At 33.5% G+C, this 17,370-nt stretch overlaps 1 protein-coding gene across 2 annotated transcripts in view; it reads right to left on the reverse strand.

Annotated features, from left to right (window-relative positions):
- Positions 1-9,596: 9,596 nt before the first annotated feature.
- The window catches only part of LOC145266657 (uncharacterized), a 44,561-nt gene continuing 36,787 nt past the window's right edge, over positions 9,597-17,370 (reverse strand). For both annotated transcript variants that reach the window (XM_080122589.1, XM_080122584.1), the window contains one exon: positions 9,597-11,188. In XM_080122589.1, the coding sequence (XP_079978715.1) occupies positions 10,644-11,188 (545 nt within the window). In that variant the 3' untranslated portion in view covers positions 9,597-10,643. The remainder of the gene's footprint in view (positions 11,189-17,370) is intronic.

The following is a 17,370-nucleotide window of genomic DNA, read 5'->3' on the forward strand; positions in this document are numbered from 1 at the left end:
GTGTGTCGTCGTTCAGCCCGTAAGAGGGCCCTTGAAAAAAAGGCTATAAGACGATCAGCTAGTCTCAAAGAAGCAGCAATAACACAATCTGACGCATTCGTTTCAACAACCAGAAGAATATTTTGGTCTATTGTTGTAATTGTTGATTTCGCAATATCCTTTTTCAGTCCTTCGAATGCCTCAACAGCTTGACGGGACAGAGGAAACGTCTTTACTTACGTTAATAGATGTACCTTTTCTGAGAACGATGCAATCCAAATATGAACAAACATGCCCAGAGCACGTCGAACGAAAGGTGGATTGTGAGGGACAGGCATCTAGAGTAAAGGTTTCAATCGATCTGCGTCCGGTGCGCTAAAAACTTTGCTTATGGTATACCTCAGTAGGTTTATTTTGCCCAGTCCGTCGTTTGGGGTAAGGTTGTATTTGTCGACGGCGGACACGAACCGTCTGAGATTTTCGTCGTGTTCCTTTTTATGATGGCCACATTCTGTGACGTTGTCAATGTACGCAAATGTACCTTCCAGTTTCTCATCCGTTATGATTTGGTCGACTATCCTTTGGAAGCTAGTTACCCCATTCACAACGCCAAAAGGAATCCTGAGAAATTGATATAGTCGATATAGTCGACTGTTTGCCTCGAAAGCTGTGTATAGCTTGTCTCTAAGTCTAATGGCGATCTGATGATACGCGCTTTTCATGTCGGGATGCTAAGCATACGATATTTAGTTATTTCGCCTATCATTTCATCTTTCCCGGGTAGTGGAAAAAACAATAAATCTATTTCTGGTTTGGGAGTAATCTATAACCATTCTCTTTTTATGGAGTAAACTATAACCATTCTCTTTTTATGGTTATAACTACATAAACCCTCCAGGGTGATTTGCTAGGCTCAATTATACTTTCCTCGAGTAGTCGTTTTATCTAAGAGTCAATGAATTTTTTTATTATTATAAGAAAAACGCCTGCTTCTCACTGTTATCAGTTTTCAGTTTTCAGTTAGGTTTTCCAAAAGTGACGAGTACTGAATTTTTGTCGTCAATCCACAAATTTTCAATGCGGGTATTGAACCGCCAAACGGAATTTCAATCTGTGAGTATTGCTGCAAAAATATTATTATTTCGAAACAAAGGCTTTTCATTACGAATAATTTAGTGTTTTTTAGGAGACGTCATTAAATAGTAAGCCCACCAAAAATTAACTACTTACTTGTGAAGACAATGACGCGTTTGCAATTGTTACTCTGCTGGGGGCGGGGACAAAATACAATTTGTTGGTTTTTACCAAGCTTTCTTTGATAAAATTCTCTGAGCTGCCGGTATCGAGCAGTGCATTCGTAGATCTCCCGTTAATTTTTATTTTTACAATAATTGCTGAAAGGCAGTCAGGGAAGGCGGTTAAAGTTTCAGATGTATTTTGACGAGTGGCTTTGTATAAGATTTTAGAAGACTTGCACACCTTTGAAAAATGACTAAGTTTTTCACATTTACGACAACGAGTACCTCTGGCAGGGCATGGAACTCGTAAGTGTTTAGATAAGCCAAGCCACAAAAATAGGTGTTCCTTTTTAAAGCGGCAGTGATCGATTGTTCTTGAAGCTTCGTCGGACTATCATCATGTGGGGGTGGGAGCAGTAGGAACAGGTGGGTTTAGCGCGGCGCCCACAGTGTCTGGCTGTAAATAAAAACTAGACTGCTTTATAGCTCATTTGAAGGTATAGGCTTGTTTGTAAGCTGTTCTAAATGTAAGGGTTTTATTATCAAGAAGACGTTGTCTTATCTGAGCATTACGTAAGCCATTAATGAAGGCGCCCAACCTGTTTCTCTTGGGCCTCTAATTCCATAATTGGACAGAAGTTGCAATGTTTGCCCAGTGCCCGAAGGCTCTTAAGAATATGGTCCAATGTTTCGCCCGATTCTTGTCGACGAGTCGCAATTAGATGTCTAGAAAATATCTCATTTTTAGGCTTTATGCATGTAGCGTTCAATACATCGATTGATTCTTCGTAGGTAACGCAACCCGAGAAGATTTCGATGACTGTGTGAGATAGGTAGTTGGTTAGGAGCGCATGCTTATTGATGGGAGGCCCAAGTCTTTCTGAATGTAGAACCTCGATGAAATTTGTAAATGTCTCCAACCACTGTTTCCAGCACTTGTCAGCTGAATCGCTTTCTGGATCTGTTGTAAATTTCTCAGGCGCATAAATTGTTCTATTCTTAATTGAATAAATTTTAATTAAAACAGGGCAAGAGATTCCGTCTAGTAATCTTTTATTTAATTAAGAATCTTACTACTCGTCTACTTGACAAGCGGAAATGTATCAGTTTTTATAGTTTGGATTATCAAAGAGGAGATAATCTATATTCACAATACCCATGAAGAAATTCGAAGGTTACATCAGCTGAAACGTTGCACGAATAACACACAAGATGAGAACAGTAGTCCTGATAATCCAAATAATGTGAATTTTGATTTGAATTGATATCGTTGCGTAAATTTTATGTGCAAAATGATAGAATGGAAATATATTAACTTTCACATTTCTTAACAGGGATCAGTTTTTACTTTGACTTAAGTCGTCGCCATCATCATCATCATCATCATCATCATCATCATCATCATCATCATCATCATCATCATCATCATCTCATGTCATGCCAATATGAATCCATTGTTGAGCATCAAGTTCACAGTTCATCTAATTTTAGTACAAATTTGTCTATCAGTGTAGTTACTGAAAATGTCTTCCATTGTCTGCCAGGTATTTCTACAAGGACTGTTGTTTGTTGTTACTGGTCTCTGTAACACCATCGTTTGCTGGGGAGAGTTGCTTGGTTTGTGCGTGTCGTAAGGACGTCTTTGAAACGGTTGTTAGGTCCTTGGCACGGCAACCAACTCCCCGGGTGTTAAACACAATGAAACGATTTGCACATCCTCTTTAGACTAAGGAATTGATATGAATGTCCGTTGCTGTTACATCAAGATGAATAACTAGGGTTTATTTGACGTCCGCTACATCTACTGGTGGGTCTCTTCTCTGAGTCTTCGGTCGGCGTCATTACTGGTAGCATGTTTATCGTCGTTTATGGCAGGGACCGTTGGGCTGAAATTGAACGATTGTATAAAACATCAAAGATATTTTCTTATGCAAATATTATTATATCTCTATCTCTACTATTATATAAAAGTTCCTTCTTTATAGGTTCCAAAACGACTGAGCTTATCTTGAAAATTTCACACAAAGGTAATTTATATGTCTGACAGTGTTCTTAGAAGTTTTGTACAGAAATTCATCCGATAAGTATCGAAAATCGAAAAAATCCGATCCTAAAAATAGTCTTTTTCTTATAGATAAAAAAGTATTTTTATAGGGTAATATTTTACGTTATAGATAAAAAGAAATTTTCACAGGGATTTATTTTAGGTTGCATCGGATAAGGAGATAATAAAATTCCAACAAATAATTTCTTACGCCCCCCCCCCAGAGTTATTGACATCTGAAAACGTAGCTCATTGGAAGAGCATTCGACTACAGATTGAATAATCCCGTTTTATAGCCTAACTATTTCATTTTTATTTTTTCTTATTAATGAGTTCAATTTACGACAAAAGAAGAAGTACCAATTAAAATCGCCGCAAATCATTTCTTTGTTTGCATATTTTAAAACTAAACATTAATCAGAAGTGAGTTTCCAGGGCATTCATCGTTAGCTGACGTGATATTGTAAACAAACACAGACGGAATTTGATGAACTACATTATCATTATTCTTTATTTTATTTTATTTTTTTTGCAAATTAGTCCACCGGGCAAATTATTCCTGTAATATATAATATTCAATAGAGGATTGATTCTATAATAATACATACGCAATCTGCATAAATTAAAATATCATGTTTAAGCGTATTGTACTACCGAGTAACGCTGGGTGTTCAGCTAGTATATATATATATATATATATATATATATATATATATATATATATAATTTAAAGGAGATTAGAACAATAGTCTAAAGTGCTGAGTGTATTTTAATGTAACAGTGAAATTACTAGTTTAATTAAAATACAGGAAATAGAAAGTGCTCGTTGTAATTTAGATATATAATAAGCTCGATAGTTAAATCTCCTAGATAGGACATTTAATATATATATATATATATATATATATATATATATATATATATATATATATATATATATATATATATATATATTAATGTTTAAAATAAGTACTTCCTCGGTGATTGTCGACCCACCTCCGTCTCGAATGGTTCAAACTGCAATACGCCTGTGTTCGACGGAATTCGCTGCTAAATTCTTTAATACAATTCTTCACTCTTTGCAAGAAAGATAAAGAGAATGATAAGAAAGGAGAGAAGAACGAAAGAAAAGAGAGAGAGAGAGAGATAGAGAGAGAGAGAGAGAGAGAGAGAGAGAGAGAGAGAGAGAGAGAGAGACATGCATACACGTTAAAAACAAAACCACGGCAGATGTCGCCTGTCAATCTGAGCCCCAGTTGATATGCGTTGACATTTTGTAAGATATGCACCAACGTGTCCCTGCGTATCTTCACATGAGTTTTTCATTGTGCTGGTTATCCTTTCAAGTTTAGCTTTTGATTATTATTTTTTTTATTATTACATTTTCACCCCAAACAAGGCACATCGCCACTTTGATGTAGAGGCTACTATCAGGGGCAAAAGCTACAGAGGGTACTATGTAGGGAGTTGGGCAGCAAGGTGCTGGTTTACGTTACACTTAGACTTCTGCATGTCAGTACAGTTGGGGAAGCAGGGTCTCGGAAGGGAATTCCGAAGTCTAGCGGTTCTGGCGAAGAAACTCCTGGAGTAGGAAGCTCTCTTACATCTAGGGATCTCTACTGTGAAGGGGTGGGATTTGTTGGGGGTATTTACATAGAGGGGGTACAAGTGCTTGCAATTAGTCGGAGCATTCACCGTTAAAGTACTTGTAGAACAGGCAGAGGGATGCAACATTTCGTCGATGGGACAGAGGCTGAAGCTTAGATGACAGTTCAGGACCTATCAGGTTGGCGACTCTCTTTTGAACCTTGTCCAGGAGCGAGAGACTAGTAGCAGATGCACCAGCCCAAATATGACAACAATACTCCATACATGGGCGAATGGTGGTCTCATAGCGATACAAGATACTTCAGTACCACCAATTCCTTGCTGAAGAGATCCGTGTCTTGCGGAAGATTTCCGTACGTAGTTGGGTAGTTCCATTCAAGTAGTCATTACAATAATTATATGAATCACCGCAGTAGTTCTGTAACCTTGTAAGCACAAGGCTTTCTTACCAGTAAAGTAAAGGCTCTTTAATAAATTCAATTAAGATTCTGATCACAAATTCAAACCGATTGTCATAATCCTAACACGAATTTTTACAAAGTTGTCAAAATGTTTAAATTTATTAAAAGATTTATAATTTCTGATTACAGCATTCTTAAAGGAAAAAACAAAAAAAAAAAAACCCAGAACAAAATGGGATTAACTTTAATAATAACTAAATGAATTAATTGGAGTAATAATTAACAAATAATTAAGAAATAAATAAATCAACATTAATAAAAATTAACTATAATAAAATTATAACAACTTTAATAATCAAAAGTAAAATAACTTTAATAATTAATTAATTTAATTAATTTGAATAATAATTAATAAATAATATTTTAGGAATTAAATAAAACAATAAAAGGAATAAAAAATTAAAATAACCTTAATTATAAATATTTAAAACAACTTTAATAAATTATAACAACTTTAATAATAAAAAAATCTTTAATTATAAAAGTAATTTTAATAATAATTAATGTAATTATCTTGATGAATAATTATTAAAAAACTTTAAGAATATCACAAAATAACGTTAATAATAATAATAATAATAATAATAATAATAATAATAACAATAATAACAATAATAATAATAATAATAATAAATTAAAATAACGTTAATAATAATAAATTAAAATAACGTTTATAATAATAAATTATAGCAACTTTAATAATAATAAATTATAACAACTTTAATAATAGGTAACTATTATCTATTAGACTTAGGAATGAAGGTGGAAACTTGTATGTCTTGGTTTCGATTCTAGCTGATGGCATCCAAGTCATATATTTTTTTCATTTTGATCTCACTACTATAGATTAGGTACAATGTAATAATCGATAATAAATTGTCTCTATAAAAATAAATACGTTACCTGTATGAAATAAAATATTATATTTAAGCGTCTTTTATGACCGGCAACGTCGGGTGACATGCTAGTAATAATTATAATTCTTATTATTCACCTAAAATACGACACAGTGCAACTTGTATGCAAGGGGATACTGTTTGGAAACATATCTACAGGGACACTATGGAGAGAGTTGAGCATTTAAAACTCTGCATATCAGCACAGTTGAAGAAGCATGGAAACCGGGAGGTAATTTCAATGGCTAACAGTCTGAGAGAATTTAAAGTAGGAGGTAATTTCAATGTCTAACAGTCTGAGAGAATAAAAAGTAGGAGGTAATTGCAATGGCTAACAGTCTGAGAGAATAAAAAGTAGGAGGTAATTTCAATGGCTAACAATCTGAGAGAATAAAAAGTAGGAGATAATTTCAATGGCTAACAGTCTGAGAGAATAAAAAGTAGGAGGTAATTGCAATGGCTAACAGTCTGAGAGAATAAAAAGTAGGAGGTAATTTCAATGGCTAACAGTCTGAGAGAATTAAAAGTAGGAGGTAATTTCAATGGCTAACAATCTGAGAGAATAAAAAGTAGGAGGTAATTTCAATGGCTAACAGTCTGAGAGAATAAAAAGTAGGAGGTAATTTCAATGGCTAACAATCTGGGAGAATAAAAAGTAGGAGGTAATTTCAATGGCTAACAGTCTGAGAGAATAAAAATTAGGAGGTAATTTCAATGGCTAACAGTCTGAGAGAATAAAAAGTAGGAGGTAATTTCAATGGCTAACAGTCTGAGAGAATAAAAAGTAGGAGTTAATTTCAATGGCTAACAGTCTGAGAGAATAAAAAGTAGGAGGTAATTGCAATGGCTAACAGTCTGAGAGAATAAAAGGTAGGAGGTAATTGCAATGGCTAACAGTCTGAGAGAATAAAAAGTAGGAGGTAATTTCAATGGCTAACAGTCTGAGAGAATAAAAAGTAGGAGGTAATTTCAATGGCTAACAATCTGAGAGAATAAAAAGTAGGAGGTAATTTAAATGGCTAACAATCTGAGAGAATAAAAAGTAGGAGGTAATTTCAATGGCTAACAATCTGAGAGAATAAAAAGTAGGAGGTAATTGCAATGGCTAACAGTCTGAGAGAATAAAAAGTAGGAGGTAATTTCAATGGCTAACAGTCTGAGAGAATAAAAAGTAGGAGGTAATTTCAATGGCTAACAATCTGAGAGAATAAAAAGTAGGAGGTAATTTCAATGGCTAACAGTCTGAGAGAATAAAAAGTAGGAGGTTTTCCGGCATATAGGGACCTCTACAGTGGAGAGTTGGGATTATGCTGCTTGCCAGTTCGTCGAGGGCATCTAACGCCAAGTGGTCACAAAGTACCTCGTGATCGTCAGGGCACACCGTATTACTTTTAAAATAGAGACATGAACTCAACATTGCAGTTATGAAACTGTTTATTATGATTGATTAATTTAATATAGATAATTAAAACAAATTTCACAGTTCAATGAATTCAAATAATCATAATAATTAATCAATAATAATAACTACTTAAAACAACATTATTATCAATCAATTAAAATAAGATTAATGAAACTTAATCACAACAATATTAGTAATAATTACTTAAAAACAATATTAATCTATTAAAATAAGATTAATGATAAATAATCAAAAGAATATTAATAATAATTACTAAAAACAACATTTATATTAATCTATTAAAATAAGATTAATAATAATTCATCAAAACAACATTAATAATAATCAATTTAGTGTAATTCTTTGATAATCGTGACAGCAACTGCTTGTATAATTTATCGTAAACTCAGTCTTATAGATGTGTTCATGATAAAAGCGCATGTCTCTTCTAGAACCAAATATAAAAATTGGTTAGCATTACAAGGAGCAAAGATTATGTAGAAGGCAGTCCCCTCATAGGCAGACGAAGCGTCGTTGTATAGATAACCAGCAGCAGTAATTCATTCTCACTCCTCACCAGTCATATTCCATCGTAATGGGCTTTGTTTATATCAGCGATTGTAAATAATAATAATAATAATAATAATAATAATAATAATAATAATAGCAATAACAATATCTATAATAATAACAATAACAAAAAGAAAAAAAGCAATTACTTGTGTTACCGTTGTAATATAAATTCTATTGCAAAATATAAAATATATTAAGTTTATATTGTACTAGCATTTCAGCCCGGCGTTACCCGAGCGTTTTGATGTCTATGTTGAGCAAAAAGAAACAAAAAAAAGTGGTAGTAGGAAGGCAGGCTCGAACCCGTACCGCAAAGGAGTAAAAGAACGGGGTAAAACCCAACATTTATTCTGTTATTACAACAACCGCCAAACCGGAAGCGACATTTTTTAAAATTAAGGCTAGACAATCTAAAGGAGAGGATAACTTTCAAAAATATCGGCGAAAAAAGTGACCCCCCCTGTAGAAAAGTGCCCAGTTGAAGGGGAAGATATTAATGTTTTTAGCCAATTTTTCGATATTTGTCGTATGTGTCGGATATGTGTCGAACTTTAAAACGATACTGATTTTGGTAAAATCCATTACCTCTATTGAAAGTTTAAGGCAGACATGCAAACAGACATCCATACATACATTTATATATTGGTAACTTAAAATTTTCGACCCAAACTGATGAAAAAGCTTGCCCTATCTCTGAATACCCTTTATGTAAAATTTCAAATATTTAGACCAGAAATCGTCTGAGTAATTTGGAAGAGACCGCAGAGGTCAATTTTCTTTTACTTTGACCCCTATTATGACCCATTAAAATTTATTGTTTTGGGCTCAAATCAAGTTATTAAGTTAGATCCATGTCCAAGGAACCTATATCTAAAATTTCAAGTGCGTAAACCCAAAATTATCGGAGGAGTTTGGTAGAGTTCTCAAAGGTCAAATCGTTGGCGTTTGACCCCTTAATCGCCAATAATAATAATAGTAACAATAGCAATAATAATAACAACAACAACAACAATAATAGCAATAACAATAATAGCAATAACAATAATAACAACAATAATAATAATAACAACAACAACAATAATAATAACAATAACAATAATAATAATATTAAAAATAATACTAATACTAATACTTCTACTAATAATAAAAACAACACGTTGGCGTTTGACCCCTTAATCGCCAATAATAATAGTAACAATAGCAATAATAATAATAATAACAACAACAACAACAACAATAATAGCAATAACAATAATAGCAATAACAATAATAACAACAATAATAATAATAACAACAACAACAATAATAATAACAATAACAATAATAATAATATTAAAAATAATACTAATACTAATACTTCTACTAATAATAAAAACAACACAAAATTAATTGAGGTTTAATAATCTTTTTAGGCTTTAATTTCGTTTACAGTATAAATATTATTATATACACATTAAACCTCCACCTATCCTCATTGGTGTAGGGAGCAGCAGTCCCCAAACCAGGTAATTTTGTTTCATTGTTCAGCAAGAAAAAGAGCAATTACTTGTGTTACCTTTTTAATATAAATTCTATTGCAAAATATAAAATATATATTAAGTTTATATTGTATTATATATTAGCAATACTGCTTCTTTTGTTTATGTCAGCTAAAACCCAAGGAAGTTTTATGATGATAGTGTTGAATATGTTTTTGCAGGGTGGTGAATGGTATCACTGTTGTTATTTATTGATTTAGTGTTTTTAAAATGTGATGTAATTACGTGTTTATTTAATATTGGTATTTTGGCAATACATCTAACACTTGTATATTGTTTTTATTAGGTGTGTATGGAAGTAATTTAGCTCATTAAAGCCATATATTATAGTTATTTTCTTAACACAGCAACATTATGAAAAGTGTAACATATAAATAAATTTAACCTAGCAATAAAAATGAAGAAAAAATTTAATGAAACACCTAATATCAATTTAGATAAATCTTTACTTAACGTGCATTTTAACATAAACGAACCCCCCCCCCGTAAACTGACGACGAAATTAGAAAACCTAGTGACTACGAACGAAGGTATTAGGAGAAGAAGGTCTGAGAATGCTGAAAAGTAGCTTAATTGCTTAAAAAGGAAATGTCAAAATTTTTAATTTATGCATCTTTGGTCAGAGAAATATTGCCAAAGAAGTTAACTTTGTTTATCAGAAGGTCTTAAAGAGGATTCTTTCGGCTGGATTTATAAACCTGGAGTCACGTTGAAGCTGAAGTTGCTCACCAGAAAACTTCTGTAGAGAGCACCAATTTGTATTAGAGTATTCTAAAACCTCCTTAATCTTTCTTGAAGGTACTAATAAAACTTGCGATTAACTACAATAATAAAACCAAAGGATAAATATTGTGAAATCGTGAAATATCTTATCGTCCGGGACGTTCGATAAATTATAATCCATTTAATTCGATTTAATGAATATTGGTGGTCTGCTTCTTCCAAACGACGGGATTTTCACAGAATCGATTTTCAGCCGATCTTCACAGCTAGTGCCAAAGATGATTGTTATTTTCATAGCCCAAATATCTCCCATCCCGTCACCGCTAAACTCCAAAGAGTTTTCAGTTGGAATCATCCAAAATTTACTGTAGCCATAAATCAGTTGAAGTTCATCGCCTATCAGTTCGATTTGAAGGTTTCCCCATAATTTATTGGAATAACTCCCAACAAAATCGAAACGTTTATCCCAATCAAAAAGTGAACGAGTATTTTGGTTTTTCTTCTCTTCGTTTGATTTCGCAGGGAAATCGCATGCCGAGCTACCATTTAACCACGGCTTTTCTACAAGGTAAAGATCTGCAATATAACTTTGAATGAGTAGCCGATTGATGACACCGTCATCGACTCCAATCTGCGCATAGAAGATACCCAACTTTTGGACAGGAAATAATGTTATTATTGACTTGTAACCCCACGTCGCACCAAGATGTGTCATTATGGGAAAGCCTGCAATAAAAAAAAAACAAAAAAACAAAAACAAAAGTTAAATGTTACTTCGAATTTTTTTTCAGAAAGTAGTCTTTGTTTCGATATAAACGTATAATTATGTTTGTAAATTCAAATTTAATCAAAATCCTCTAAAAATGAATGCAAAAATAACCAGACGGGCGACAGGCGAATTATCTAGTTAAATGTTAGTTCGAATTTATAACAGAAACCTGTCTTTTTACCGATATTGACGTAGAAATTTGCCCCGTCTTTGAAATAGGGAATTAAATACTACCACAGCGGCGGGGAAAATTGCTTTCCTCCTCTTTTCCCATACAACATTTCCAGCGACTAAACAGTATGGTGTAAGGTAGACCTATCTTCAAACGTCCTCTTTCAGAGCATGACTTTCGACTTTTACTAAGTAGAATACCTAGTTATTTATTTATTTATGTATTTATTATTTATTTTTCATGTCCCATATGTATGTGTGGAAGTGCACGATACCTCTTGTATACATGGGCGCTTTACACTATCCCTGCATCAGAACCACAGGTAAAACAATTCTTGGCTCGGTGTTGCCACAAACACCAAAACATGAAAAATGTCAATTACAAATGATCCAAACCATGGGATCCAGAAGAAAGATCTGGATGTCATGATCGGCAGATGCTCCTTCGGTAGCCAGCATGGGGGACCCGTCGTCATCCTGCGAATGTTGGCCAACTTTCTAGTTTCAGAAACTCAAATAACATGGACGCTGAACAGGTAAGTATAACCTCTAATTTCAGGGAACAAAATGATACCGAACAAACACAGCACAGCCATGATAACCATCAAAAGGAAAAAAACCGAAGAAAGAAATGGACAACAAAAGAGAATGGAATGCTATTATAGAAGTCATCCTAAATATAGATATGGAGGTTATCGGAAACGAATGAAAGAACTATGGGACCTATCCAGTGACTACCAAGCGACAGAACAAAGAATTGAGGACCAAGCAAGACTGATACTCAAGAAAGGCTGGCTCTCTAAACTTGAACTAAGAGAAATTCAGCGAAAAATAAATGATGAAACTGAACAAGAAGCATCCCCAACAGAACCGCATGTAGAGAAACCTCACGTTGAAGCCTCACAAGTAAAAACACCAAAGGCCGAGGACCAACAAAGAACGAAGTCTACAAACTTGGAAACCGAGAACAATGAAACAGAACTAACAGAGAATGAAGTAAATGAATAAATAAAATAATACAGCTGATGAACGAGGAAATTCAAAGCTCTCATCGTTAAGGAACCAAGAGCAGAAGAAATTAAAAACAGAAACAGAGAAGGTTAACAAGCTCCTCCCACACATCCCAACAAATACAATCACAGACTTAACCTAATTTACACTGGCACCCAAATGGTAAGTACGAATCTCAAATCAGAAAAACAACCGGGGACAAGCGGACCGACAAAACCTAGATGGGAAATAAGATTAGAAACCCAAATACACAAACATAAAAAAGAAACCAAAATGATCAACAGGAGAAAATGGAATATTGGAAATGTAACTGACAGGGAGAGGCTAAACAAGAAACAAAAAATAAAACCAAACGAAGCGAGATTGAGGCGATATAGATATAAATCTGAACAATGCAAACAAAACAGAACATTTGAAACTAATGAAAGCCAATTTTACAAAAATGTGAACGGAGGAAAAACAAAAACAGAACAACCAAATCTGACAGAAACAAAACTCTACTGGAGTAAAATATGGAAAGAGCGACGAGATCACAATAGAAATGCCGAATGGCTGAAAGACATGAAAGAAGAGTTACAACAAATAGAAGAACGAACAGTTAATGAAATCAACAGGGAAACCCTAAAGAAAACCATAGGAAAAATGGCAAACTGGAGAGCACCAGGGCACGACGGGATACATGCATACTGGTTCAAAAAATTCACAACCTTACACGAAAGGCTGGCCCCAAACCCGAGAAGATGTATACAGGAAGCAAGTGTACCAGACTGAATGACGAAAGGTAGAACCACACTGCTACTGAAGGACACGGAGAACGGAACCATCCCTAGCAACTATAGGCCAATCACGTGATTACCAACTATGTGGAAGATACTGACAGCATAACTGAGAGAACAAATTTACCTCTCCCTGAATAACCATGGACTCATCCCCGAGGAGCAGAAAGGATGCCAAAAAGGAAAAAGAGAAACACATGACCTGTTATATATAGATCAAAAGATCCTAAAGGAGGTAAAAAAGAAGGAGAAAGAATTTAGCCATGGCATGGATCGACTACAAAAAAGCGTACGACAAGATCCCCCAAGCATGGATAATAGAATGCCTAAAATGTATAAAATTTCAAGCGGGATCACCAACGTAATAGAAAATGCAATGGAGACTGGAAATGACAGCTGACATAATAGAAATTAACATACAAAGAGGCATCTTCCAAGGAGACTCACTATCACCACTACTGATCATCATAGACATAATGCCCTTGAACAGTATTCTGAGAAAGTGCCAAGCGGGATACAAGTTCTCCAATACAGAGGAAAAAATGAACCACATGATGTACATGGACGATCTGAAACTTTTTGCAAGGACCGAAAAGGAGCTAAAGACACTCATTAACACTACCAGGATCTTCAACCAAGATATCCAAATGGAATTTGGAATGGAAAAGTGCGCACAACTAGTTATAAGAAAGGAAAAACTGGAAACGACAGAAGGCATAGAACTACCCAACCAAACAGAAATTAGGGCACTCGGAGAACAAGACGACTATAAATACTTGTGAATTCTGAAATCGGACACCATCAGAGCAACAGAAATGAAAGAGAAAATTGGAAAGGAATACTTCAGGAGAACAAAAAATTCTTGGAAACGAAATTATATAGCAGAAACCTAATAAAAGGTATAAATACATGGGCAGTATTACTAGTAAGATACTCTGGACTGTTTATAGGGTGGACAAAAGAAGAAGAACTGAGACAACTCGACCAGAAAACCAGGAAACTCATGACTATGCATAATGCACTACACCCAAAGGACGATATTGACAGGCTCTACGTGAAAAGGAAAGAGGCGGGAGAGGACTGATCTCTATATAAGACTGTGTGAAGGACACGAAAAAAGAACTAGAAAATTACATAATGCAAAACACTGAAAGTATAATTATGGCAGCGAGAGACACTGAAAAAAAAACCCCAACAAAGCAGAAAACAGAGAGACAAACGACAAAACTAGAAAAGAGAAATAGGAAGAGAAACAACTTCACGGAAGATTCGTAAGAATGACAAAAGATGAGAATAACGAAAACACCTGGACATGGATGCGAAAAGGACATATAAACCGAGAAACTGAATCTCTAATAACTGCAGCACAAGATAACTCGATTATAAACAACCATATCAAAGCAAGAATCGATAAAACACAAGAAAACAGTAAATGCAGACTATGTGTACCAAGAACGAAACAAGAAACCATATAGTAAGTGAATACAGCAAACTGGCCCAAAAGGAATACAAAAACAGGCATGACCAAGTGGGGAGGGCAGGGCACTGGGAATTGTGCAAACGACTGCATTTTGAGCGTCCAGACAAATGGTACAAGCATAAACCCACAACAGCACCCAAAAACGAGAACCATAAAATCCTATGGGACATGGACATACAGACGGAGAAACCCATCAAAGCAAGAAGACCAGATGTCGTAATAATTAACAAGAAATAAAAATCCTGTCAAATCGTAGACTTTGCTGTCCTAGCTGACCACAGGGTGAGTATGAAAGAAAAGGAAAAACGAAGCAAATACACAGAGCTAGCCAGAGAGTTAAAAGGGATTTGGATGATGAAGAAAATCAAAATAGTACCGATAATAGTAGGAGCACTAGGAAAAATTCCGAAAAACTTCGAAAAAAGAATGTCAAAAATTGGAATCAGAGGAATAACTGCAAAAGTACAATGACTAACGATAATGAAAACAACGGAAATATTAAGGAAAACCCTTGAATGCGGAGAATAATACAAGAAGACAATATAACGAATAAGCGTTACAGGGAATGAAGAACACCGAAGTTGCATATCTACAAGTTCTACAACCCCATCACGCATCCCCTCATTGTTTCAACACCGCTCCCCCCAATAAAAAAGTGATACAAAAGAGCCGAGAAGGATCAAGAAGGACTGAAAGACCGAGGAGAGAGCGCTAGCCAGACCTCGGTTGGACAAGCGCAAAGAGAACTGGGATCTTGGGAAGGCTGAGTGCCACTCAAATTCCAGTATAAACCATTGGCCACTGCCAACGAGAAATCAATGGTAAGCGGCTGTTGCGATGATGAAAATTCATTTGTAAATGCTATCGAAGGAGGTGGAGAGAGCTGGACGTCTGGGGAGACTTGTTGTCACTCAGTTTCTAGAGAACACCACAGGTTTTCAATCAGATCGTTTGTTGACTTGTGTGAAAGCTCCATGTGAGCCAATAATAATAATAATAATAATAATAATAATAATAATAATAATAATAATAATAATAATAATAATAATAATAATAATAATAATAATAAATAAATAATAATAATTAATAATAATAATAGATAATACTAAATACTTAAAATATTATATTAATAATATCAAATAGTAATAATAATAATAATAATAATAATAATTTATAATAATAATAATAATAATAATAAATAAATAATAATAATTAATAATAATAATAGATAATACTAAATACTAAAAATATTATATTAATAATATCAAATAGTAATAATAATAATAATTTATAATAATAATAATAATAATAATAATAATAATAATGGATTATAGTAAAACAATAATGATTTATAATAATAATTAATAAAAATAGTAATCAACAATAATAACAGAAATAATAATCTGTATTTTAATACGCTAATTCGTTTCAATCGTTATCCTCCTGACATCGTTTAAAAGGAAAGTGAAACATTCCAAATAGCTAATAAACATTTGCTCAATAATAAACAAAAGAATTCAGTATTAATTTAATAAAAAAAGATGTTATAAGACTTGCATTTAACTTGAAAATACTATTAAAACAGTGCGGTAACAAAAGTGCATAAGCACGATTTTTTTTTTATTTCGAATTATTTACTCAAGAAAAAATACCATGAAAATCCAAATTTGATGGAATATTTTTATTTATTTTTTTTAAATAAATTAACACAAAACCCTTTTTCTTATTTCGAATTATTTAATCAAATAAAAATTCCATTTTTTTTACTTGATTAAATAATTGTTTACGAAAGTATTTTACAACACACAAGTGTAACGAGAAATTTTACTACTGACTTTTTGCGGGGGCAGGGGTGAAGCAGATAATTGGACCCTAAAAATTAAATAAATCATTAAAACTTATATAATAAATTAACATTAAACATCCGTATATTAATACGCTTGTCCGTACGTCTGGTGTCACAAAAACCAAAAAAAAAAAACGAAACAAAACAAAAAACAATCTTAAACGTTATTTAATGAGAATCGAATTACCTCCCTTTATAGTCACCTTTTATTAGTTAAAACCATTCCCTTTAAAAAAATCTGTATTATCATTATTACCTACTTATATGTCATATTGAAATTAGTACAAATTCCAACGCATTTCAGGTGAAAACATTATTACCTACTAAAGTGTGATGTCGAAATAAGTAATAACATATAGTGCTTTTGTTGGTGCTTATGAACTTTGTTCTGCGCTATTTTTAAATATTTTTTCAGGTTAAATTCAAGTTTCACGATATATTTTTTTATCAAATTGTTAGTTGCAAGCACAGAATAGTTACAAAACATCCGCCTTTCATCATGTTAAGAATGGTTTTCAAAATAATAACGTTATTATTTCAGCATGGTAACAAAAGTGCATAAGTAAACTTTTTGTTGATTAGGGGTCTTTTAAAGATCCGCATTTCAGGTGAAAACATTATTACCTACTTGTATGTAATTAGTACAAATTCCAACGCATTTCAGGTGAAAACATCATTACCTACTAAAAAGTTATGTCAAAATAAGTAAGACCATAGGATGGTTTTATTGATTATGGATCTTTTTGACCTACGCATTTCAGGTGAAAACATTATTACCTACCTTAGTGTCATGTCAAAATAAGTAAAATCATATAGTGTTTTTTTTTTGTGGATTATGGATCTTTTAAATCATCG

This window comes from Euprymna scolopes, chromosome 4 (genome assembly GCF_053919585.1).
Source record: "Euprymna scolopes isolate OS-2025 chromosome 4, ASM5391958v1, whole genome shotgun sequence".
Lineage (NCBI taxonomy): Eukaryota > Metazoa > Mollusca > Cephalopoda > Sepiida > Sepiolidae > Euprymna > Euprymna scolopes.